This window comes from Anguilla rostrata, chromosome 5 (assembly GCF_018555375.3).
Source record: "Anguilla rostrata isolate EN2019 chromosome 5, ASM1855537v3, whole genome shotgun sequence".
NCBI lineage: Eukaryota > Metazoa > Chordata > Actinopteri > Anguilliformes > Anguillidae > Anguilla > Anguilla rostrata.
This window is the reverse complement of record NC_057937.1, coordinates 45,374,894-45,398,805: the sequence shown is the minus strand read 5'-3', so window position 1 is coordinate 45,398,805 and position 23,912 is coordinate 45,374,894. Positions and strand designations below refer to the sequence as shown.

Below are 23,912 nucleotides of genomic sequence, written 5' to 3'. Positions count from 1 at the left end.
TGCACAAAAGTATCAGTTTAATAAAAGAAAAGTGATTTCTTAAACTGGCAACATGCGAGTGATGCAAGTCAATACTTGCATTTCTAAATGGGCAGTTTTCATCTCACAAACATGTTAAGGCTGGCATCATCAGCCATCCACAGCAAAAAAAAAAAAAGCAGAATATTGCTTTAGCTTATGGAATTCAACAAAAAAGTGACCAAAACCCAATCCAACTTAATTTGGCAAACAGACACCATTTCTTTTCTTTTTCTTTTTTTTTTTACTTTACAGCCATTTTCTACATTATGGATTATTTTACTGATTAACAGCAAGAGATTAAATGATTGGTCTTAAATCCCCAAACCACATTTAATTCCTTGCAATTACACCTGCTGATTCATTGCCTAATGTTAACACAAGCGACAACCCATATAATTTGTGCTTGTGCCTAAATTCAAAATGTAAAAAACAATAACGATGCACCACCCTCGGTTAATTGTGGAAGTCAGCATTTTCCTCCACCGTCACATCCTGATCCTCCATCTAAGAAAGAAAATGAGGGAGAAAGGATAATCATTCCAAAAGAAAAAAGGTAGGCCTATTGAAAATGAATGCATGTGTATATGTACCAGATCTAAAAATACTCTCTGATTAAAATAAAAAGTTCTGTGTGAACATCACTATTTGGTATCATTGCTGCACTCAAGAAAAACTGACAAAACAACATCCACAAAAAATACCAATGCAAGCAATTCAAGATAAAATGTTAACACAATATGCTGACCACATAAATACTTGTACATTTCATAGCTACTTTCAGCTGGAGGCAAGAAACAGACAGATATGCTTAGCATTGTGATCAGTTTGCTAGGTGGCAAAATATAGGTTTTAAAAAATAACAAAACAATAATTAAAAATAATGTGCCATTATTTCAACAGACTTCATGCACGCCTGTGAAATAACTACAAAAATTACAATGTTAGTTGTTTACAGAGCTCCCAGCCTTACTGACAAAGCATATTTATAACAACAACATGCAAAGAAAAATGATAGAAGTACTGTTGTTTCAGACAACCTTCTTGCCTGTTGTCATGGCAACAGAACCACCTATTAGATGAAGCAAAACTGTCATAAGTAGAAGTGTTTCATCAGTTGGAAACAAGAGATGAATAATAAATAAAAGGCAGATTGTTGTAAATTGCAAAGATGTCAGGCAAATGCATAGATTGCAACGAAGACAAACAAAAGCTAATCCTGTATTTTGTCGAGCTGTAAAGCATCTTTCTTTGTTTGTTTGGCTGTTTAATTTAGTGCTTCAATGCTATTTGAAAAATATGTCTCATGAACATGGACACAAAGCCATAGAAGAGGCCAAAAAGGATTTTTAGAGAGCAATTGTGACATCGGTGAGTTTTGTGGGTCTACTGAGAGTTAAAAACACAAAGATCCAATTGTTTAAAAAAAAAATGTTTTCAAAGTTTTTCTGAGGCCTCAAAAAAAAAAAAAACAGCCACAGTTACAGAAAGATACTGACAGGTTCGTATACCAGAGAAAGAAGAACACTATGAGACAAAGGGGGCTTGAGGAAACACAACGTGACAAGACACATATGGCAGAAGATGGAATGACGATGGTAAATGTAGCCATTTCTGGGTCAATAGCACACCTTGTAATAAAGGTCCTGTTGAGGAGTCCAACACCTGATGTAAATGGAGTTAAATCATGATCATTGTAAGAAAACACTGCATGATTGACATGCTTGTGACTACATAGAATTACATATAAAAAGGAGTGTATAATCTTGTTTCTTTGCAATACAAAAAATGCATATTCATAGAAATTATATTTAAAATAATTTAAGATAATTTTAATCTTATTTCACAAATATAAAGGGGCAATTTCCTATCTCAAAACCAATTGAGCATTGCAACTAATCTATAAATTCGTTATTAAATATATGTAAATTTATGCAATTTCCATTTTCCCATACTGCATTTCACAGCCAAAATCATAATAATTTACCTGAGAAAATCTGTAAATCAACATTGCCATGGGACTGAATACGACTACAAAGTAAATCATAACTTCATGGTGAGAATGGATTTTCCCTAACCGACTCCTTTAACTAAACTGACACCTACTGGCTGCCAGTGAGAAGTAACATTTCACCTGCCAATAATTCACAAGTCTACATTGTCTGCTCTCAAATGTTGTACTGAAAAAATGTTGACCAGGTAAATTCAATTATAAAATTATTAGTGAAACACAGACTGTTTTAGTCTCCTCTGTGGGGAAAAAAACTATATTATATGCATTTCCTTGAATCCCAATGTGTCTGACAGTGAATGGGTGATCCAGACTAGATGCTGCTCTGTGTGTATGAGTAAATGACTAATAATAACTCAAAGACATGTTAAGACAAGCATTACAGAATTATATATGAGTTAAAGGATATCCAGGCAGATAGACCATAGAAATAAATGGATGATCCTAGAATCAGTGAATATGCTTACTTCATAAGTACTTCCGGTCCAGAACTGTCTCATTTCCTTCCTGCACCAGGCAACCACTGCACTGGTCAGGAGAGTGAATGGCACGAGGTACAGCAGGGCAGGCTGGCCCATCTTGGACACAATCATGACCGCAAATGTCACAATCATACCAATGAAATAGGCTGTGGAGACAAGAGGAGGAATGCCACACAAGACAACTTCACAGGTTACCTTTGATGGCACCTCTCAGAAAGATCTGACATCTCCCATTTCAGTCCCGAAGGGACCAAACTAACATTAACATTCCAAGAACATTGATTGACATTCCAGTTAGACTCACTTGGTTGAGAGATCATTATGACTAGAACATTCCTGAAACTTTACTGTTTCAACCACAGTCACTAAAAGCATCCCAGACATTTTACATACTAACTTACCGGGAACATATATGGACGGTTATCATGTAGTCATTAAAAGCTTTGAGGCTACATGATAATAATAATTTTAGATGGTTCCAAATACAAGTACTGAAACGGCAGATTTGTTTAATACTGCAAAATTTTCTGTTACAAAACTGAAATGACTGACAGCAATAGTTATTTTCCGAATCATACTGTACCTGCTGTGCATGACAGAAAATAGATCTTCTTGGAGCTGCTGGTCCATACATCAAACCTGTGGCAGTAGGCCACCAGTAAACCTGTTTTGTCAATGAGAGAATGTTACTTCGGAGGCAATGATTAGGGCCACCAGTGTGCCTTCCCTTGTTTTCTCACATGGTACTTCAGTCCTCCACCAGGTAGAGGTCAGAATAGCCTCTTTGTCAAGCCCCTTCTCAAACAATTACTCCATTCGCATAACCTCAGTAATCTAAGGTGATAAAGTAATTGCCCCGAATTAAGCACAGACCATGACAGTGATGGTTACAAGCAACAGTCTCATGTTAAATTCAGTTTGATTACTTGCTACTGTGGACATGCTACAGTATTTTAAAATGTTTTACAGGGCCATGTCACGTTTTGCTAAAAGCAGTGGGAAATGCCCAAATTAAAAATGACAGCAGTTATATAACATTTAACTTGCGCAGAAATTTTTAAAAAAAAATTAATTCATGATTCAACTAATCAACTGATCATGGTCTTCAACCAAGACCTTAAGTAGAATCAGGTGTCTTAGCGGCAGGCTAAAACAAAACCCTGTATCAGAAATGTTCACAGAACCCATGTTCACTTTCCTTCCTGACTCCCAATATTGGATAAACAAACTGTTTTTAGAAATGGCTTAATTAGAAACTAAATTGTGTGATTAGTCACTTGACTGCCATTGGAGTGCCTATGGGTAACCCTGGAGAATAACCATTAAAATACACATTGAAATCACTTGGTGGAGACAAACTGGTGGCCCTCACAGTGATGCACAGAACATAAAGAATGAGGAGAGGGGTGCCTGAAAACCAGGTAGTTATCAGTGCAATGCTATTCATCCCCCCCCAGGACCTTTGCATCGGAACCCTGAGTCACCTGGTACAATAATGTCTCCGTAGCCAAGAATGGAGAACTGCATCCCACACAGGTTCTGGGCCAAGGCCGAAAACCTCGGTACTCTCATGACCACAGGCAGCTGCAAAATATCACACAGATGTGAAGCTCCAGTTCAGAAAAAACAGTCAAAACAGAAAAGTACTGAAACACTTCTGAAGCCAGATAAAAAAAGAATAAACTGGAATAAAACATAAGAATGGCCTCTGGAAAACAATGCAAAATCTGAGGGAAATGCATGCATTACCAAAACACCAAATTATTACAATTCAAATCCAAAGGATCGTTTTACAGACAAGCTTCACTATAACATTCATCCCTACACCAGGTTTCATAAAGACAGTCATTTCAATTTGGCATGTGTCAGTGTAGACACAAATCTCGCACAGTTGTATATACTTCAGGTCTAGGTCCCTGTAATGCTTGGTCCTCCTAAGACAGTGTTTTCTCTTGCGATCCTGCCCACAGGTCTGCTCAGTAAGAGTTTTCTTTCTCAAAAAGGCTCTTTCTGCAGTACAGCACATCTGCACTGCACCACAAAATTTTATACAAAATCCATCTGGGAGAATAACAGTACCCTGTTTAGATTATCTGCACTGTACTGTACCACCCCAGTCTGGATTAAAGGTGACCGATTGTGCAATCTGCATGTGACACTACAAAACTGCTGAGTTTTTATTTTAATTTTATTTCACTTTTTGGGGGTTCAGGCCTGGTTTATGACAAATTTTCCTTTTTGTTTCCTCTGTAAATAATCTTTGTGACAGTGTCTCTGCAAAAAGTGCTACACAAACAGAATTGAATTGAACTGAATTGAACACTCACTTATAAACATTTAAGGTTTAGATTTTAGTTCAAAATATCAACGGTCCTTAAATTAACGTTTTCTTCAACTCAATTTACAGTTAATGCCAATTGTTATGTTAGCATTATTTTAAATTACTTGACTTGGTTTCTGTTCATTAAATTACAATAGCCTAATTGTGATGCTCTATATCTTGTAGTATACATAATCTCTGTAACATTCCTTCATTAGTACATACATTAATACCTAAAATTCTATCATATTTTAAATTTCAAAATAAAATGTAAGCAAAGATCAATACTTATCTGATAAAACTAGGTTTCATAGAGCACATCATATGTACAATTATTTATTTAGCAGAAAATGTAATTGTGTAAAACAATGCTATAACAGTAATACAATACTATGCCCAACCCAGTTTTGTGTGTGCTCATGTGTCAAGGATCCTGAAGGCGAATCATATGCTTGTTTAAGCGGCACACACTGCAAACACCACAGAAGTGGGAGAGTCATGTGAGAGCTTGAGCATATGGAGGAGGGCAAACAGACACACAGTGCACGAATGTAACAGCACAGCATTTGTTCTTGAGGTACGAATGAATGAGTTTATAAGAGCTCTGCCTCCACTCCTGTCACCCACGAGGAGAGCTCAGAGTCAGGCCTTACTTTTTCATGGGGAGCTCTGGGTTCAGCAGGTACCTCCACCATGTTGCCTCCGCTCTAGGACCAAACCCAAGTCAGAGGTTTTTTCAGTAAAAATCAATCCACACAAACACAGCAAATGCCAGGCAGACATGTTATTGTTAGTACGGTCATTGCTCTTTTTCATAACTACAACAAAAAAGGAGACGGCTATTTATGTAAACTCCATTTTTGGTGGTTACCTTTTCCCCTGTAGACCCTGGACCAAGCGCAACCTGAACCATGATACTCTCTCCGTTCTGTGGCAGATGACACAGTGACACAAATATTTACAAAAATGCCAACAGTAATCGAAAGCACGTCACTCCCAAACGCCTGCAGGCATTGTAAATAGACTGATTTAACAAATACATTTTTTTCTTATGAACATAAAATGCCCAATCCTAACTGTAGACCTGTCCCCTACATCAAACATAGCCAGGAAACCTATGAGATTTATTTTCGAATTCACTGAACATCTGCACTCACATTATTTAATTGAATGACTACAGAAACAGAGGAAAAAACATGACAGTACATATGCTCCTATAAATAGACAATGGCGTGTGACTCACTGGAGTAAAGAAAGGCGTGATGAAGACAAAAAAGACGTCATACAGAAGCAGGAGGCTTAGAAGGATGACGCAGACCTGCAGGCAAAACATGAAGGGAACGAGACAGGCAGTCAAGAATCACAGTCAGGGGCATCATTTGGGTATGGAAAGATATGTCAATTTGCTTCAGGCTCAAATTTTTGAACTTTCGTACGCTTCATTCTTGTATGAAATTCTATTTGAGTCAATTATACTATTTAAGTCCATTACTTCGATAACATTAATGCAGTCACCAAAAACCATATTCACTTAATATAATACTGCTGTTGATATTTAATCCCTCAGCATTCCATAATCCATACCGTACCTTAAAAAAACTCTTACTAGCATGTAAATGTGTGCTGCTATATGTTGCTACATCACTGGTAGGCTCCATTAGGATAGCTAAACATAGGGAAATAGCATTTGCTAGCTAGTAACAGAATACAGCTCTATTATACCTTACATTTATAACAAGAGATACCTAAGAAATCTAAGGCAGCATTACCGCTAGTGGGATATCAGAGAGCCTGGAGCTGGAATGAAATTTGACAGTATAGTCATTTGTTCTCTGAATAATAATTTAATAAGTACAACATATTTTTCTTTGTAAAATTTAAAGACAAATTTAAAATAAAATTACAAAAAGAGGCATCAGGCCTCACAGTAAGGTTTTACCTTAAAGTTTGACACAGTTATGGTCTTCATAAAGTTCAGACAGAACGCAATGCCCAGGAGATCCTGCAAAATCCAGATCCACCTAAAGTGAAATCAAATTTGAAATTTGGACTTGGCGATCATATTTAACCCTTAAATAATAAAGTAAATATACCAAAATAGTCAAAATGATAGACACTGCAAAGCTGCTCATAATGACTAAGGATTTGTGGTTTTGAATTCAGGCAAATACTGTAGTCAATGATACAGTGAGCAACCATTTCGACATAACTAACCAAGATGCGTACAACAAACACGCCTACAAAATAAATTTCCTTGAGTCTGTATAACTTAAAACAAAGTCCAGACTACGTTTCTGAGGTTAATTTCCTGAAGACACACCTACGGCCCTCCCACACGGAACAAGAGAAACAGGGCTGCATTTGTTCATACAGTACCTGTCCTCATTCCTGTACACCACCCAGACCACAGCCACAGCAACACTGACTGCAGCCAACAGCAGCGACCTCACAGAGAAATCTTTTCCAAGGAATGAGAAGCTGGAAAAAACAAGACATTCAATCTAAGCACAGGCCCAATAGAGTCACAGGAAGGTCAGTCTGGCCAAAACATGAATCAGAAATGAACTGTGTAGGACAAACAAAGAGAAATGTCTACTTGCGCCATTCAGATTTTAAGCGTTAACTGACTTTTATTAATTGAAAAACTATCTGCAGAATCAGACCACTGGGCAGCAATAAACATGTTGTATTCTCCAAGAAAGACAGAAAACACACATTACTGGAACACAAGAAGGGCATAACTGAATACACAAGTGCTCTAGATGTAGGTCCCACTTACTTGCAACTTCCACAACCTACTATTTCCATGATCGCATCCAAGCAGCTGTGTAGGGCCACGGCAGAGGCAAGACAAAACACAGCAATGATGACGTACACTGGAAATGAAAAAAGTCACAACACGCTGAGATATTTCCATGAACAAATATCATTGCTGACTGACTGACTGACTGAAAGGACAATCACTGGAAATACACACCAAGCCACGTGTAGAAGAAGTACATCAGAACCAGCATGGTGCTCATCAGAGCCACAAAGATGATGACTTTGAGTGGAGAGTAAAGAGACAAGTCGCCACTGGAGCCTTTCCCCTCACAGCTGCCCACGACTGGGGATTCGTTCAGCCTGTCCCTGGAGTGACACACAACACAACACAACCCTTCCTCAGTATTAACTACCCCTGCAGCAAGAACTAAAAAACAACTGTTCGCCAACTTCAAGTGGTGGTTGCTACTACCAGAGACATTCAGTCTAAGTGCAAGTCAATGTGGGGGTCAGCAGGGACACTACAATTTCTTAGGCATCTTCTTCAAATCGCAGTCCAAAATTGAAGACAAAAGCAGGTAGCCTGTCGGCTATTTCAAAAAAATAATTACTCCCTCTAAAACCAAACAGTAATACACTTGAGCTGTCATTGACAGTAGAGATGGATTAATGGTGATGACCACTCTTTTTTGCGTTAGAATATTTTTAATGAATTCCTTTAACATTTTATTTCTTGGATCATCACATTGATCCTCCATCAACTGAGGATATCCTACCCTGGCACACATGTCCTCTGAAAATGCAGCCGGCCTCTGTGTTGTTTAGTACACCACCTGTGCTGCACTGTCTGAGCAGGACTATATGACTTATGCAAGTGGCACAGCCAAACCACAGACAGACTGAAAGGGCCTGACAGACCATGCACCACTGTTGCATAATAAGGCTGGGAATAACCTTGTAATTAAACCCTTCTGCCCAGAGTGAGGCCAGTGTGGTTGTACACCCCCTCTCCCCTCAGGAGCCACAACCAGCACTAGGACAGTCATTACATTTCTAACTAAAAATAAACCATAACAAGTGAACGCTGAACTACATGCTCATAAATAAAGGTACAATGGACGTACCTTTCTGTTCTTTAAAAAAACTAATTTCCCAAATGTACACTGAAAGGTACAGCAGTGTTCTTTAGGTACAAATAAGTACCTTTTACAAGCAAAAAAAGGTACAAATTAATTATTAAACCAATAGCTAGGGGTACCTCCTCATCGGCTAGGGGTACACTTTTATGTACTTATAGGGGACCACCCCAGGGAAGAGCTTTTGTACCTTTTAAGTACCCTTTCTTCTGAGAGTGCAAGGATAACCCCCGTAGCTAGATGCATTTCTTAGATGTCCCACCACAGACTTTTCACCTATGAATACAGTCTCACCTTTCAGACATGCCACTCCAGTAGGCTCCCATAGCCACTGTGAAGATACTGAGAGCCAACATGACGAAGAGGCTGACATCAAACACAGGCAGCAGGGGAGCATACAGCCTCACTGCCATACCACTGGGAAAGGTCTAAGAGGAGCGAAGGAATTAACAAAAGAATATCTTATAGTGCATTCACGTATTACGACAAATTATTATTCAAGTTTTGTATATAAATTTATTGACATTTATGGTACGCGCTAATCAATGTAAGTAAAGACCATACATTCAATTTGCTTGTGTTTTAAGGAGATCACCTGCTGTGCATCCATAATGTCTCTGTATCTCATGAGCGCCAGAGGAATCTTGACTTTTCCATAGTCGGACTCATTCGCTGAAGGAGTCAACTAAAATGCCCAAAGAAACAGTTGAAAATTCAGTGTTGGCTTACTAAGAATTTAAAATCTTTTTTTTTTGGAGTTTGAGAAACAAAAAGATGGTAAAAGTACTATACTGTAGTCACCGGCACAAAACAGTTTAATCCAACCAAGAGAAATGCATTGATTCAAAGGTATTCCATATCACTTGCTCATAAAAATACGAATATGCATCCAAAGCATCCTGAAGACAATGACTATTCATTTTACCTGATTTTGAATTTGTAATAGGCAAGTCTAATGATGTCTCAAAATGAACCTTGGCCACAGACTTCAACAGACTGGAGCAAATGCCTCCAGCTTCAAAACTGCCGTAATAAATATCAAAACTACAATAAATACAATACAGTATGCATATAAGCATCTACCATGGTTGTTTTACTGGCAATGAGGACAGCAGACGCTCCAAGATCTTGAGCAACCAGAGCTTTCTGACTGAAACCACACTCCCCAAGCATCACCACCACTGCTCTCCCTCTCAGTGCATCAGGAGCTACACCAGATTCACTGCAGAGAAAGGTTGACGTCAGGTTTACCAACTGATACTCCACCTACAAGAAGACAGAAAGACATCTTTTTACATAATTGTCAAGCATAAAATGTTATTATTTGTAGAAATTACTAATTAGTAAACTAGCAAATGAACAAAAAGCAGTGAAGCACTTGCAGTGTTTAAACAATCTTTAACACAGTCCAAAAGAAATACATGTCATCGGCCACTCAATTCAATTGAATACAAATTAAATTAAAGTCATTTATCTCTATTCAATACAATTAGAGGTAAACACATCTTGTTTTTAAAACAAGTCAATATTTTATGAAGCCTCTATTAGAATGTAAAACTGACGCAATTTGCTTGGTAGACTGTCGCGCAATTTTTTTCACATAGCCCTGTGATAAATTCTTCCAAGCCATTAAATGTTATTTTGACTATGCCTGCATTTTGTTCTTTTCCCTGTCCAAGTGATCACACACAGCTGAAAGAAACGTTTTTGCCAATCAGTCGTTTTCACAAAGGTACAGCCTAATGAGTCAGATCTGTTTACATTTCTCTGCATTCATAATTCCACTGATTTAACCAGATTTCCTACATGGCTGGCTGAAAGGCACTCCCAGACCATCACTATGCTTCACTGAATGCTGCAGACAGGTATCATCGTACTTCCTGCCAACGCTTCTTCTGACATATTTGCATCTCTGTGAACCAAATTCGGACTTACTGGCCGTCCAAGACATTCTGCCACTGGTTTTTGCCCTATGCTTTATGGTCTTTTTTGTACTGCAATCTCTTCTGCTTGTTGTCTTACTGCAAGAACGGTTTCTGCCTTACATGATCATTTCTTATAAGGTTTCTTCGCACGGTCGAAGCATTTACGACTCAGACGATGAGCAAGCACATCAATGGATTTCCTTCTGTCCCTCAAGAAAGAGACCTTTAAAGGGGCAGTTCAACCAGAAATTAAGTTAAGGTATGTTTGAACTTACCCAGAGTACTGTCAATCCATCCAGATAGTTTCCGATTTGACAAGTTTCATAGATATCTTCTGCAGCTCAGCCTGATACAATAGACTCCAAGATTGTGTGGCCTCAAAGCACCAAAAATTTACATTAGAAAAACTCAACAAGGTCTCTTTTCAAATATAATGCCACAGTGACTCACAAACATTCAGAGAGCTTCATCTCTGCATGGAGTTTCTGGATTTATAGACAGCACACTTGGTAAGTGGAAACATACCTTAATTTCATATTTGGTTGAACTGCCCCATTAAGTTAACTGTTCATCATATGCAGACATCTTTTTGAGTCTTCCACTGCTCTTTCTGTCTTCAACGTGTCCAATTTCCTCAAGACGGCTTGAAATCCGGTTAAGTGGGCTATGTATCCCAAACCAGATATTTCCCTGAAACAGTATTCATTGACATTGCCAGTGACCCTTAATTTCAAAGTTTAAGCCTACAACTGTACAAAGTTACACATGACATCAAGTAATGTAGCGCGATGCTACCAATATGTAAGTTTGTGTTTGAGGTAACTTACTGCATTGCTGAGGGACGTTGACAGTTTAGTCCAAGATGAATTGTAAACAAGACAATACTCTTTCTCGGCGGACCCATCCGAAATGTGCAAAATTGCTTCTTGAGAGTTCGTCTGAAAGGGACAGTATTTGGTCGTACGTAATCCTTAAGATAGATATCACAGTAATTAATTTATACATTAACAGGGGGGTTTAGTAGCCTAATGCGTGTTGAACACTAAAATGTAGTCACATAAGCATTGTTAATTTGCACATTAGCTACAGCCATTTGCACATAAAATATATTGTATTTTAAGTCATTTCTAGACTGACAATGACTGAAAAAGTAGCCCATATAGACTTGCTACAAACGAATAGGAGGTCTTCACCGTAGCACCTGGTAGTCTGCTGTTCTATAATAACGTTACCTAGTTAGACTACAATGAAAGCTTTCGATGTATAACAATCCAGCCCGTCTAACATAATTTAATGTTGACTACAGTTCCCAAAAATAAACTGAGAATTACTTATCTTTCGTTAGCTCCAATGTTAGCTATAGCAAGGCTATTAATGAAGAGCGAAACGAAACAATTCTCCTCATACTGCTAGTATTTTGGAGGCATCAGGCTCATGAATCAAATTTAAACAGTCAACTGGATACCGACATAGCTAGCTAGCTAACTTACCTGTGAAAACATGTAAACGATAAATAGAATTATCGTTAATGTTCTTGCCATGGTGGCATTAGCACGTCCAGGACAACAGATGTTTCGTGTAGGCTACGTGCTTGTTTAAGACTGTCACAGTTTTACTGTCTAAAAAAGTTTAGGTAATTGTCTTTAGTAGCCAGCTAGCCAGCCAGTTGTTTCCCAATTGCCCAGTTCGTGTGATTGCTTCATTGTTACTGAAGCAAAAAGTTTTTCACTTCCTGTTCCGTTGGCAGATCGCGTCCATTACACAGGCTGTTACATACTGCCGTGCACATGTCACGTATTTATTTTTTGTATTCTTTGTGAATACGAGTTGAAGCGTGCACTCTGAGCCACATTTGGAGTGGCTCTTGAATAAATTAAATGAAAAGTAATTCTTATTGACAATAGATTTCTTCATCTTTTTTATGCATAGGTAAGATTTCCTTCATCTGTCATGCTACGCCATTAGCTATAACGCATTGGAGTAGCTATCCGTGGTGTTTCACAGAGGAATATGCAAAAACAGTGCATTGTAAATATTACAGGAATGTCAACTACAGTTTTATCATTCAGCTAGAATCATTTGAAATATGGATAGAAGCGTCCACTGTATGCATACCATGAAATTCATTATTATTATTATTATTATTATTATTAATAATAATAATAATAATAATAATAACAGCAACAACAGTTAATGAGAAAAAACTATTTTCAGTTTTTGCATCAACATGCTAAAACGTCCTTTAGACAATTCATATTTTGAAGATTTGTATTAACATGTATGAAAATGAGAAATTGATTGAAATGCTACTTTTACAAATTTCCATTTTTATTATGCCACATTTTTTAAAATCCTGAGAAAATTGAGAAATCCTATCATAATATTGATAGCTATAGCTGATATCCATAGTCCATCATTTAAAATACAGTGTAATGAACCTATGCATGAAAGCTATGAGAACATACATTTGAAACATGTCTACAAAGGTGTCTAACAAAACTATTTTTTTTTTTTAAAAACAATGTAACCCACATTAATAAGAGCAAGTGAAATATTGGTTCCACCAAAGCTGTGCCCTAAAATCTCTTGAGTGGCCCAGCCAGCATCTGATAAATGAATTGGGCCACGATTCAGCGAAAACGCTAAATAGATTTCCAAATATAAAATCTATATCTATAAAGTCATCATTCTGTTGTTCATCAGGCATTAGGATCATTATTCATGGTTTAACAACAGGTATTTCAGTGCGACATCAGAATGGTGTCACTAGCAAAACAGCATTGATTAACAGCAGTTCAAATATTGTGCAATTTTTAAATATTAAATTAACAGAATCTCAGCCTCTCTGCTATGGTACATTTCAGAACATGGCAGTGTAATGGATGCCTCCTCAGAGTAACAGCTGTTGCTGATCTTCACAGGCTTCCACAAAGGCCACAACTTCATTGACTGGAGTGGAGGAACCATATGATAGCAGTACATTAATTGTATCGAATGGATAACACTCAGAAGCCATACATTAACAAGAGAAATTTTCAGTAGGTAATAGAGTCTCTAGACTTATGACAATCTGACATACAATGACTATACTATGACAGTTTAGACATTTCTTTAAAAACAAGATGATCAAACATTTTTGGCATGTGATACCATTTACATTACAGCAAGTTGTGTTCCAAAATGAAATAAATTATCAAGTTAAAGTGAATACATACAAAACAAGCTGCTCTTCCAGTCATTCTTGGCCACTGTCAGATGCTCCATGACCATACCCGCCTTTTGATTTCATTTGAACTTGAAAAGATTCCACCTTTACAATAAAAGAGGTTGCTTTACATCTTCTTCTTTTTTGAAAAGTAACAATTCTAATTTAAAAATATTTTTTTTATTTCTATGGAGAAGTTAGTAGGAAGGCAAAGACAAAATCAACGCAGAAAAAAATTAGTGGCTATTTAATACAGACAATTCCACAAATATTTGTAAAGAAATATAAATAAAGGATGATATGACTAATTTTTTCAAGCAGTATTGCAGGCATGAAGTGAATATCCATTTAGAGAACTGAATTGATTATTCCATCAGGAACTTATATACAGCAAAAATTACTTACAGATGAAAATCCCAAACTCATGTCCCCAGATCCCACATGTGTGGTGTGGATAAAATTGGTTGGCTCTCCGATCATAGAACGGTCAATTCGCCGTCGCCTTTTCTGCAATTAAGAAGGATAAAACTGACAAGTGCAATTATCTAGATTTGGAAACATGCATAATTGCTGCACAATACACTGCACAAATTTAAAGCGTATTTTAAGATATTATGCAAAAATGTACTCATCTGCCTGCCTTATCACTGCAACTTCCTGCATCAATTCTAGAGAGCACGGAAAATCATAAAGTCTTCTCTAAAGAATATGCCGCCAGAAACCTTGTCACTGCGCAATCCACTAGCTGAGCCAGCAGTGGCAGTCATGATTTGATACCAGACTACAGGGTGAATCATTTCATTATATATGATTATATATCATACAGCAGTGCTGCAGTGTATGAACTCACTCAAGATGCACACACGCCCATTTTGCTATCACACATCGCAAAACTATAAATCTATTTTGACATTTTAACCAAAGAAAGCACAGACTCATACAATCATCCAAGGTAATGATTTAAATGTATTCAGCAAGTGTACTTACTGGCTGGGGTTGCTCTGCAATGCAGCAACTGAAACAGACCCAGAATTCAGTCATGTCGACTAAGCAGAGACAGCTTCCGCACTCTGTCTTCCTGTTGGCCTCAGTGGTGACACCACAGATATACACTTCAAGCTAATTACAGACAAACGAACAATATAAACGTAATTGTCTCAAATATACCAGGTATCCTTATGTCAATGAATAGCTAACACACATTATAGTTGGGACACCGATGATCAAGAGCATCCGGACAACCTGGAACATAAAAGAATTACATACAGATTCAGTTACAGGACTGGTTGCTCCAATCTTTCTCATTTTTTACTTGAAAACAATACAACAGTGTTTTATTTGCTTAGTACACTCCTTTATCTAGAGCAGTTTCCAATTTTAATGTCTTGAATAGTAGTTTGCACGTGTTGGAGCCCAACCCTGTTCCCGAAGATCTAATGTCCTGTAGGCTTTCATTTCAACCCAAATTTGGCACACCTGATTCTACCAATTAGGTAGAATGTTAGGGTTGGAGAGAAAAATTACACAATGACAAATCTCCAGGAAACAGGGTTGGGCAGCCCTGACATGGAGTTTCAGTGCAACAACCGATACAGTGCATAGGCATAAATTAGCAGTATCCTATTTCACTTAAAATCTACTACTCTTTACTTTGAAGTTTCAAGCTTAAACCACTACTCCAATCCAGACTTCTTAACCACCAGTGAATATGGATACATGTAAATTCACACCTGACAAAAATCCACTTTGAGGTTCTGAGAGCTGAAGAAGTGTTCTGAGTGAGAATCTTTTTTCCACTATGCAAAACAAGTTTGTGTGGCTACCTCTGCCAATGAATAAGTGACTCCGACTGATGCAGCAGTAGACTGTTCTAAAATCTTATAAAACTCAATTTTCACATTAAGGAGAAAAAAACCGAACTATTACCTATGTGTCACCTTTATAGCTCTTTTTCAAAATTGTCATAATACATTATCAGAGAAGAAATTGTATTTTACTGTCAATAACGAAGGAGACTACAAACAAATAACCAAATGGCAGACATGGTGTTTCACATGTACTTACGATGTCACACATGGTAAGTACAATGGAAATAAGGTACTTCCCGAAAAGACCAGACTCAGTGACAGAGTAAAACACTGTGAGATACCTGCTCTTTGGAAGTGTCAATAGTAGTGTGATGGAGTAGCAACAGTATGCATTTTCTCCAGTAAGTTGACCATTGAGCATAGGTACAGACCTCAACAGACAAACCCCACTGATGTTCTATGCCAGATGTCAGCTGCTGAATGTTGATCAATTTTAAACATCATTTATTACATTTAAATAAGAATTAAGTATAAATAGGCTGCATTTATTCTCACCAAAAACAGATATATGGAAACCTGAGTTTGTTTCAGCCACAATTACTGTCAGCCTCGCATTTAACCACAAACTGGTAACAGATGTGCAGAACCAGACATGTAAACAACCCATAGTGAACAGTCACACCAAAGATATGATGAAAGAGTGAAATTATGATCATTGTAAACAAACAACTACATATTCAAGATAAAAAGTGAAATGATTTATGTTAATCCAAACAAAACGGTTGAATGCATTTTGTTGAAATGCATTTTAAATAGCTCAGAGATGTTAACCAGCTCCTATAAAATATTATGATGAGCAATTTTTAACTCTTTACTACCAAAATGTTCTTTATCTTACATTTCATGGTAAACACATAATCAGTCAAATGCTGTAATTTTCCTTTACAGTTAGAATAAAAATTCCTAAAGATGATATATTGCAACGGCTCTGGGTAGCACAGAGCTGTGGTTTGAAAAGAAAAGCACAGGCAGTCATTTCAAGACGCTGCACAGCTTCCCCAATAGCAAGAAATCTAGGTCAAGTTGTGCAACACCCTAACATAAGAAAACTGTAAAAATAAAAAAGCTTTAAAAAACTAAAACATACTTCACTTTAGCCGTCAGTTATTGAACACTTTGAGAATATTTTGCTGTTATAATGTCGTCTCACGAAGAGATGCCATACTAACAAATTCAGTAACACACAAAAAAAAATATTACAATATTGTATACTTTCGACACAGTATGTACACCTTCATTATCGTCTGTCGGCCTACCTGGATTCCAAGTGTAAAATAAGTTAGCGAGTAACACAGCCCCCCTCACATGGTTCAATTTAATGAACGAACACCAGGCTCTTATTTGTGAAATAATCCACTATAGTATACTCGCTTCATAGTAGCCAACTGTCATTTGCCCACGAACCGGATGTAGCCTGGTTATCGTTCATTTGAAAACATTCATTACCGCATTTCCTATATTGATGTGAAATAAGAAGGGCAGTGCAACAATGAGTTCATTGACTTTACTGTAGCCTAAGTGCAATTATATAGCAAACGAAAGCGCACACATCATGCTTTGTTCACGGAGACAGATAAGTAGCACAGCAGGTAGAACTTCAACGTGCCAGCTAAATCACGTTCTAATCTCAAACATTTAGCCGTTCTCAAAGTGATAATAACGCTACCTGCCAGCTACTGCCGCAGATACGTCATAATTTCCAGGGTAACCAAAAATAAAATAAAATATTTCCTGTGTACCACGTAGATTAGCCAATAGTTTGTTGAGAGACGGTTTACTATTTCTGGATTTTAATGCGGTGTGCACAATCTCCTGTGATTTTAACTAAAACAAATATATGGAATTTATTTTCTGATCTTCAACAAAAAGTAGGCTAATGATGGCGTTCAAGAACCCAACTTAAAGTATTGCGGCAATACGTTACCTATTTTACTGCAACCTGACATTAGCTGGCGCAAGACAGCCAGCTATTCAATAGTAATGAAGACATTTATTTGACCTTTTTGACATGTATTTATACAGCCATCTGAGGCGTTGTCGATTTTACCTTGTGTTTTTCCTTGATTTTATTTTTCCAAAGTTTTATGAAGATAGACGAAGCTCATGGTACGTTTTCATTTCATTAGCTGACTTATCTGCCAACTTCCCTCAAAGTGCGCGCAGTGAAACTGCACCTCCTACCGTCGCAATGACAGCTGGGATTTCATGTATTGTTGTATGCTTAACCTACCATTTTTGAGGAAGTTCTTTTCGATAACTACCTGTTTTCAACGCGTCTTGCAATTATGCAATTCTTGCATTTTCATGAAAAAAAAAAGAACTGGAATAAAGAAAGTGTCATAAAGTGCACGTATAATTTAGAATGTGCACGAGGATGCTTGGGGTATTTTTAAATATATATAATTTAGGCTATCTATAATATTGGTTCTCTATTATTACACTAGCCTATATGACATTATAGTAGTATTATACTATCTAGTATTCTATTCTTAGAATAGAATTATATACAGACAAGCCCTGCTTTGGTTTTTCTTCTCATTCTATTATGCAGTAAAACTATGATGTATTAGTGAAAATGAGGTAGATTATTCTATTTCTCAAGTCTATTCTATTTTTTAAATACTTCTCACCCAAGCCAAGTATTATTAACAACTCTAGACTATTCTGGAAGTATTCTGGAAACAAAAATGATGAGTAACCACTCATCATAACTATTCTAATTGATCATACAGTTGAATTGTTCGTGGCTGCATTTCGCCCACAACAGTATTTATGTAACTACACTGACACATGTTGAAAAGAAAAATATTTGCTAAAATGTATTCTCTTGCTTACTTTCTGTTTAGAATACAAAGTTAATTTAATCAAACAGTCAATAGACCGAATCATTATCCTATGAAACTGGAATGAAACCGTTACGCAATCTTGCAACATAGTTTACTTCATCCATGTATACAGCTGAATATGAACTTCAGCCATTAAGGCACATGGCCTAATGGTGCAACCTTGTTTCCTATTACAGCAGTGATGTCCAATATGATCTGAAAAGGGCCAATGCAGGTGCACTACGACACCGGATTCAACTAATTAACTATTAATGGTCTTCAATCAAGAGCTTGATAAGAAGAAACCATGTCTTGGTACTGGGCTAAAGTAAAAATTAGCACTCACACGGTCACGCCAACCCTAGTTGAATGTCTGGATACCGCTGTTGTATGGGAATCAAAACTTCACTGATCTCATAAATCTTAGCCCCTATCCAAGATTATCCACAATTCATAACATAACAATATAAAATATTAATGGTAGGCACAATTGACTATTCAGGGCAGAAAAGTAAATGAGACCTGTGAAAAATATTGATTGAATTATTTACTTGTGCCTTGAAAAACATTTGAAGACCTTTATCTGCATTCTAAAATTGATATAATGAAGGGCCAACCACTCTCTGGTCTTCAGACCCCAGAATACCTTGCAATTTGATGTTATATCTCCCACACTGACCAGAATAAACATCACCTCATAGTAATAGCTGATTCAGATTCACATGTCTTGTGTGCATGCAGGTGGTGGCCACAGGGTAATGATGTCTGCAAGACTAGTCAATATAAGTTTACAGCATCTATGCCAGACTACAGAATACTTACATAATACTTACATTTGGAGTGTCTGACCGTTGAGTACATGTAACAAGGCTTGAAGAACAATTTATTGTGATAACATGATTCCACCGGGGAACATCAAATGTGTACAAATTGTGTAATCTTTCTGTTGATAAGTTGGTGTGATTTTTGAGGTGTACACAATTCTGTCCAATATTATTGTTTATACATTTTAATTAATACGTTAAAAATACGACGAAAATGCCTGTGCATTTGATATGCACAATTAATTTTGCTCTTGCAAGGCGGGGAACTGTATACCAAAATCGGAAGCAGGTCATTTCACTTTATCGAGATGTATAGATAAATTTGCGAGTAGGTTAGTTTGTCAATGTGAAGGAAATATTTGTTAGAGGTTGAAATGTTGCAATTCCATACAGTAGGCCTAGGCAAATCATGCTACGCGAAGATCATCCCACATTAGATCTGCCACTGGCAAAGGTTAGCGTATGGGTCACCCATACGACCCAGAGTTAGCTTCTAGTCCGTAAATGGTAATAAAGGTCAGTGCGTTTTATACGTGAAATCGACTATGAAACGAGTGCAAATGCAATTGTCTCCCTGTGTTTGTCCAAGAGAATGCAAGTGAAGTGGCATGGGATTTTTTACAGCCCAAACCTGCGTCAGTGACACGTATGATAAGGTCTTTTGAAATAGACTATTTTGTAAATAGACTTACATGCAATTTGTAACTATCTTAAACTCCCGCATTTGCCTTCATTCGGCAGGAAATAACAAGATTTTAAACTAAATCCAGAAGTTTACACGCACTTGCAGCATAATAGCCTATCTTGGTAAAATTGTTGAAACCTAAACAATAAAGAGACAATGGATTTATATTGCAATCAGTAACAAACACGCGAGATAGCCCACAAACACAGGTGATCGGCAAGTAAAATAGTTGGCTAGCTCATCCTCCTTTTAAGTAATAGCCCATTAGGTGCAAATAACTTCAGCCATGCGCGACTTTTATTTTTTTCCGTTTGAATAAACTGCGATGTATGTTATAGCCAGTAATTGCCAATCAACAATCCGTTGTTTTGTTCATTTCCCTTTCTTTTAGAGGAAATATCTAACCTACAAAAAAAAAGAAGAAAAAAAAAAGAAAACGCACAATCTATTATATAAACGATCGCTCGGAGCCGCAAAATACGTTTCCTGCAGCTCAGTTTTGGGCTTTCGGAACAAAAACACACAGAATCGTTTTTAGGCGTGTCCTCAATCACAGGGTGGAGTACCCGTAGGACGAAAAGAAGGTCGACACGTTTTCAACGCTGTGATTGGTTCGGAATATTTTGTTTCCGCGGGGACGCCAGAATTTATATACCCAACGATGCTGCTAGAATGAGAAGTTGGAAAACTGTGACTGAGCGTACGGGTCTCTCCTTGTGGAAATCGAGTGCATTGATATCGTCCAACTTTCACAACAGTCTGCGACATGGAGGAATCAAGTAGTTGACGTTTCTTATAACCTACTCTTTTTAAGCTTTCTTCCGTCTGATCATCGTGCCCTTTAAGTGAGGCGTCCGGTCCGGATTCTACGTTTTCAAGAGCTACGGGATTCCTTTGTAAAGATGAAGTACGTTATCGGCATTGGCGGGTGAGTCGATGAATGATATGTTACCCTACGTTATTATTGCCAAAGCCTTGGAATCCTCGCATCTATAGATGGACCTCTGCAGACACGTGTTTGGCGACCATAGAGAAGTAGTTACCTGGTTTTGCGGGCAGGATTACCCTTTCCCCAAATCTTCATACAGTGAAATAACAACTGAAATGAATGACTGAAATGAATTTTCAGGCCCTCATCAATTGTCTTATTGTATGTGAACCTATATTAGGTAGCTTGTAGGCATGTAGATTCAACGTTAGACTCTGGCCACTGTCTTTATGATCATAACTTTTTTTGTTTCACTTTCCAAAACAGAGTAACAAACGGTGGAAAAACCACCCTCACAGACAAACTTGTCAAGGATTTACCCAACTGTTGTGTCGTTCATCAAGATGACTTCTTCAAGGTGAGTTGTAATGTGAAATCGGTAAATTCAGAAGTTTAGCTGGAAAACAGGCTTGCTGTTAACAAGTTACAAATAACCATTATTCATCAATAGACAAACATTAACTTGATAGATGAGCTTGACCAAAACAGAATATGTATAATAAACAGAATAGGCCTATATATGGTCAATGCTTTAATGCTATAGTCTCTCAATTCCACACAACATTTTCTAAGTTCCAGAAGCTGTCCACTGTGAGATGAAGTAACTTAAATTCCTTACAATATACTCTGTGGACTGTTCGAGAGCATATCTCATCTGTGTATGTTTCAGCCCCAAGATCAGATTGAAGTTGGTGAAGATGGATTTAAGCAGTATGATGGTAAGCTGTGTTCTTTTTAACAGGGTTGCATCTGCGTACGTATTTGTGACATGGGCACCTTATGTAATGCAATCAGCATGCTTCTTAACTAAAGAGACCCGATGGAACGGTGCCCATTCTCGTTCATCTTCATTCATGTTTTTCCTGTGTCTATGCTTTAGTGATTACTGCTCTGGACATGGATGCCATGATGAGCACCATCTATGCTTGGCTTGAGAACCCAGTGAAGTTTGAGCGGTCGCATGGCATCAACAACACTCTGGATACAGAGATGGCCCTGGAGTCCGAGCACGATGATGAAGGTGTCCACATCCTCATTGTGGAGGGCTTTCTGCTTTACACCTACAGGTGATTTCCAGCAGCACCTTTTTAAAGATGACAGATTTCCTGCATATTGGGCATTATTGCTGTCTGTACTTTGAGCATTTGAAGAAATGAAGGTATGCCATACCTATTGCAGTAAGTGTCGAATGTCTGCATCTTATCTTGTCCTCAGACCTTTGATCGACGTATTGGACCAAAGTTACTTTATTTCCATCCCATACGAAGAATGCAAAAAGAGGAGGTGGTAAGTACAATCTAAAAAGTTCTGTGCATGCAATGAAGTTACTGTGTGGGGTAATTTGATGTAAAGGATGTCCCCCTCAAGACTGTTAAGAGTGTAATGCATTGGTGAATTTACACATGTCTGAAAGCTATGGAAAAGTGGGCATGAAATGTAAGGGAACTTTGTCTCTTACAGTTCAAGGAACTACTCTGTGCCAGACCCACCTGGCCTCTTTGATGGCCATGTCTGGCCCATGTACATGAAACACAAGAAAATCATGGAGGCGAGTGGGGTTGACGTTGGTAAGCAGTGTGAAGTGTACACTTGTGCTTGGTCATGCAGCACTTGAAACACTTCAATAAAACTTTTTCTCTCCAACAGTGCAGCTAGATGGAACAAGGTCAAAGGAGCAACTGTATAATACTGTCTACGGGGAGGTGCAGAATATCATCCATAAGCATTAAACAGAGGTGATTGGTTTGAATCTTACCTGCCCAAGCATGTCTGGGCATTTTTGTAGTTGATAACAAAGCTTAATTTTGTGTTCAAATTAGGAGCATTGCACATTTTGTGAATACCATGAATAATTAGAATTATGTAGAATTCAGTGCATTACTGGGAAACACTGCAAAGTATTTAATTTGTGAAAAGGTTATTATCCATGTTGACATTTTCTGCCAGTAGATTAGTTGTTTGCTAGTTTGAAGAACATGGCTAACTAAAAAGTACACGGGAGAAAAATACAGCTCATTTTGAAAGAATTGTACCTCTTGTTATACTGCTATTAGGCGACTTGATTTCCTTGTATACATTTTTGAATGTTTGGCTTAAAATGGCTCTGCAGGAACATTGTAATTGGGCCTCTCCCCTCAAAGCCTGGCAGTTCTGTACTAGATTCACTTGAATGCATTAAACCTAACTGACTGTTTTGCTAATGCAAAGCTTTTTTTGTTTTCCAGGTCGGGTGATCTGAGATGGTGGAACAGGCATTTTATACACATGAGCAAATTCTATATTGCAGTTTGCTGATGTGGCAGCTCAATTTATGTCAGACATAGTCAGCTAACAGTTTTAAAGTTAACTTATTTATCCAATTACACTATAATGCTGGCTTAATTTTATATCCACCTTATTTATTGATTTGTCACCAATTGTCTAGATTGACGTAGATTGTGTTAAATCTTTGGAAGATGGTTTCAGCTAGGTGTACCTGTCAATAAAATGAACCTCCTGCAAAATGTTGGTTTTACTGCTTATTGTTAAAGGAAAATATTGCATTGTACAATAAATCTAAGTTTTTCAAAGAAAAAGTTTGTGAACCCTTTGGACTTACTTGGATTTCTACATTAATTATTCAATAAATGTGGTGTGATCATCTAACTCACAATAATACACCTAATACAATCTTTAGAAAAAAATATGTGAATGTCTCAGTTAATGACTTCTCCAAAAGTCGGGGGCGACATAGCTCAGGAGGTAAGAGCGATTGTCTGGCTGTCGGAGGGTTGCAGGTTCGATCCACCGCCCTGGGCGTGTCGAAGTGTCCCTGAGCAAGACACCTAACTCCTAATTGTTCCCAGCAAGCTGATTGGTACC

The 23,912-nt window shown here is 37.7% G+C and overlaps 2 protein-coding genes across 5 annotated transcripts; one reads left to right on the top strand and one right to left on the bottom strand.

Annotated features, from left to right (window-relative positions):
* Positions 1-12,462, bottom strand: LOC135255400 (signal peptide peptidase-like 2A). 4 transcript variants are annotated; one of them, XM_064336519.1, is made up of 17 exons: positions 12,146-12,447; positions 11,483-11,593; positions 9,814-9,996; positions 9,326-9,415; positions 9,025-9,158; positions 7,809-7,960; positions 7,611-7,707; positions 7,208-7,309; positions 6,771-6,852; positions 6,075-6,149; positions 5,703-5,759; positions 5,485-5,538; positions 3,996-4,095; positions 3,095-3,175; positions 2,497-2,657; positions 1,650-1,683; positions 1-525 (listed from the first exon to the last, which is right to left on the bottom strand). In XM_064336519.1, exons 1-17 carry the CDS (start codon positions 12,194-12,196, stop codon positions 488-490), a joined length of 1,602 nt encoding a protein of 533 aa, XP_064192589.1. In that variant the 5' UTR covers positions 12,197-12,447; the 3' UTR covers positions 1-487. The 4 variants fall into 4 exon arrangements, with proteins under 4 accessions (XP_064192589.1, XP_064192591.1, XP_064192590.1 ...); XM_064336521.1 differs by lacking the exon at positions 5,485-5,538 and having other exon boundaries at positions 12,146-12,462; XM_064336520.1 differs by lacking the exon at positions 1,650-1,683 and having other exon boundaries at positions 12,146-12,446.
* A 7,923-nt stretch (positions 12,463-20,385) lies between these two features.
* Positions 20,386-23,626, top strand: mibp2 (muscle-specific beta 1 integrin binding protein 2). Its single transcript, XM_064336523.1, has 8 exons — positions 20,386-20,990; positions 21,318-21,408; positions 21,721-21,769; positions 21,931-22,117; positions 22,266-22,337; positions 22,512-22,618; positions 22,698-22,786; positions 23,276-23,626. The coding sequence occupies exons 1-7, from the start codon at positions 20,965-20,967 to the stop codon at positions 22,778-22,780; spliced, it is 615 nt and encodes a 204-aa protein (XP_064192593.1). The 5' UTR covers positions 20,386-20,964; the 3' UTR covers positions 22,781-22,786; positions 23,276-23,626.
* Positions 23,627-23,912: the final 286 nt, after the last annotated feature.

Coding starts and splice junctions, on each gene's coding strand:
- LOC135255400 (XM_064336519.1), bottom strand. CDS start 12,196: ATGGCAAGAACATTAACGATAATTCTATTTATCGTTTACATGTTTTCA. Junction 5,760..6,074: donor TCACGCCTTTCTTTACTCCA/GTGAGTCACACG, acceptor CATCTGCCACAG/AACGGAGAGAGTATCATGGT. Junction 2,658..3,094: donor TTTTCTGTCATGCACAGCAG/GTACAGTATGAT, acceptor TTGTCTCCACAG/CCTATTTCATTGGTATGATT.
- mibp2 (XM_064336523.1), top strand. CDS start 20,965: ATGAAGTACGTTATCGGCATTGGCGG. Junction 20,991..21,317: donor TACGTTATCGGCATTGGCGG/GTGAGTCGATGA, acceptor TTTCCAAAACAG/AGTAACAAACGGTGGAAAAA. Junction 21,409..21,720: donor ATCAAGATGACTTCTTCAAG/GTGAGTTGTAAT, acceptor TGTATGTTTCAG/CCCCAAGATCAGATTGAAGT.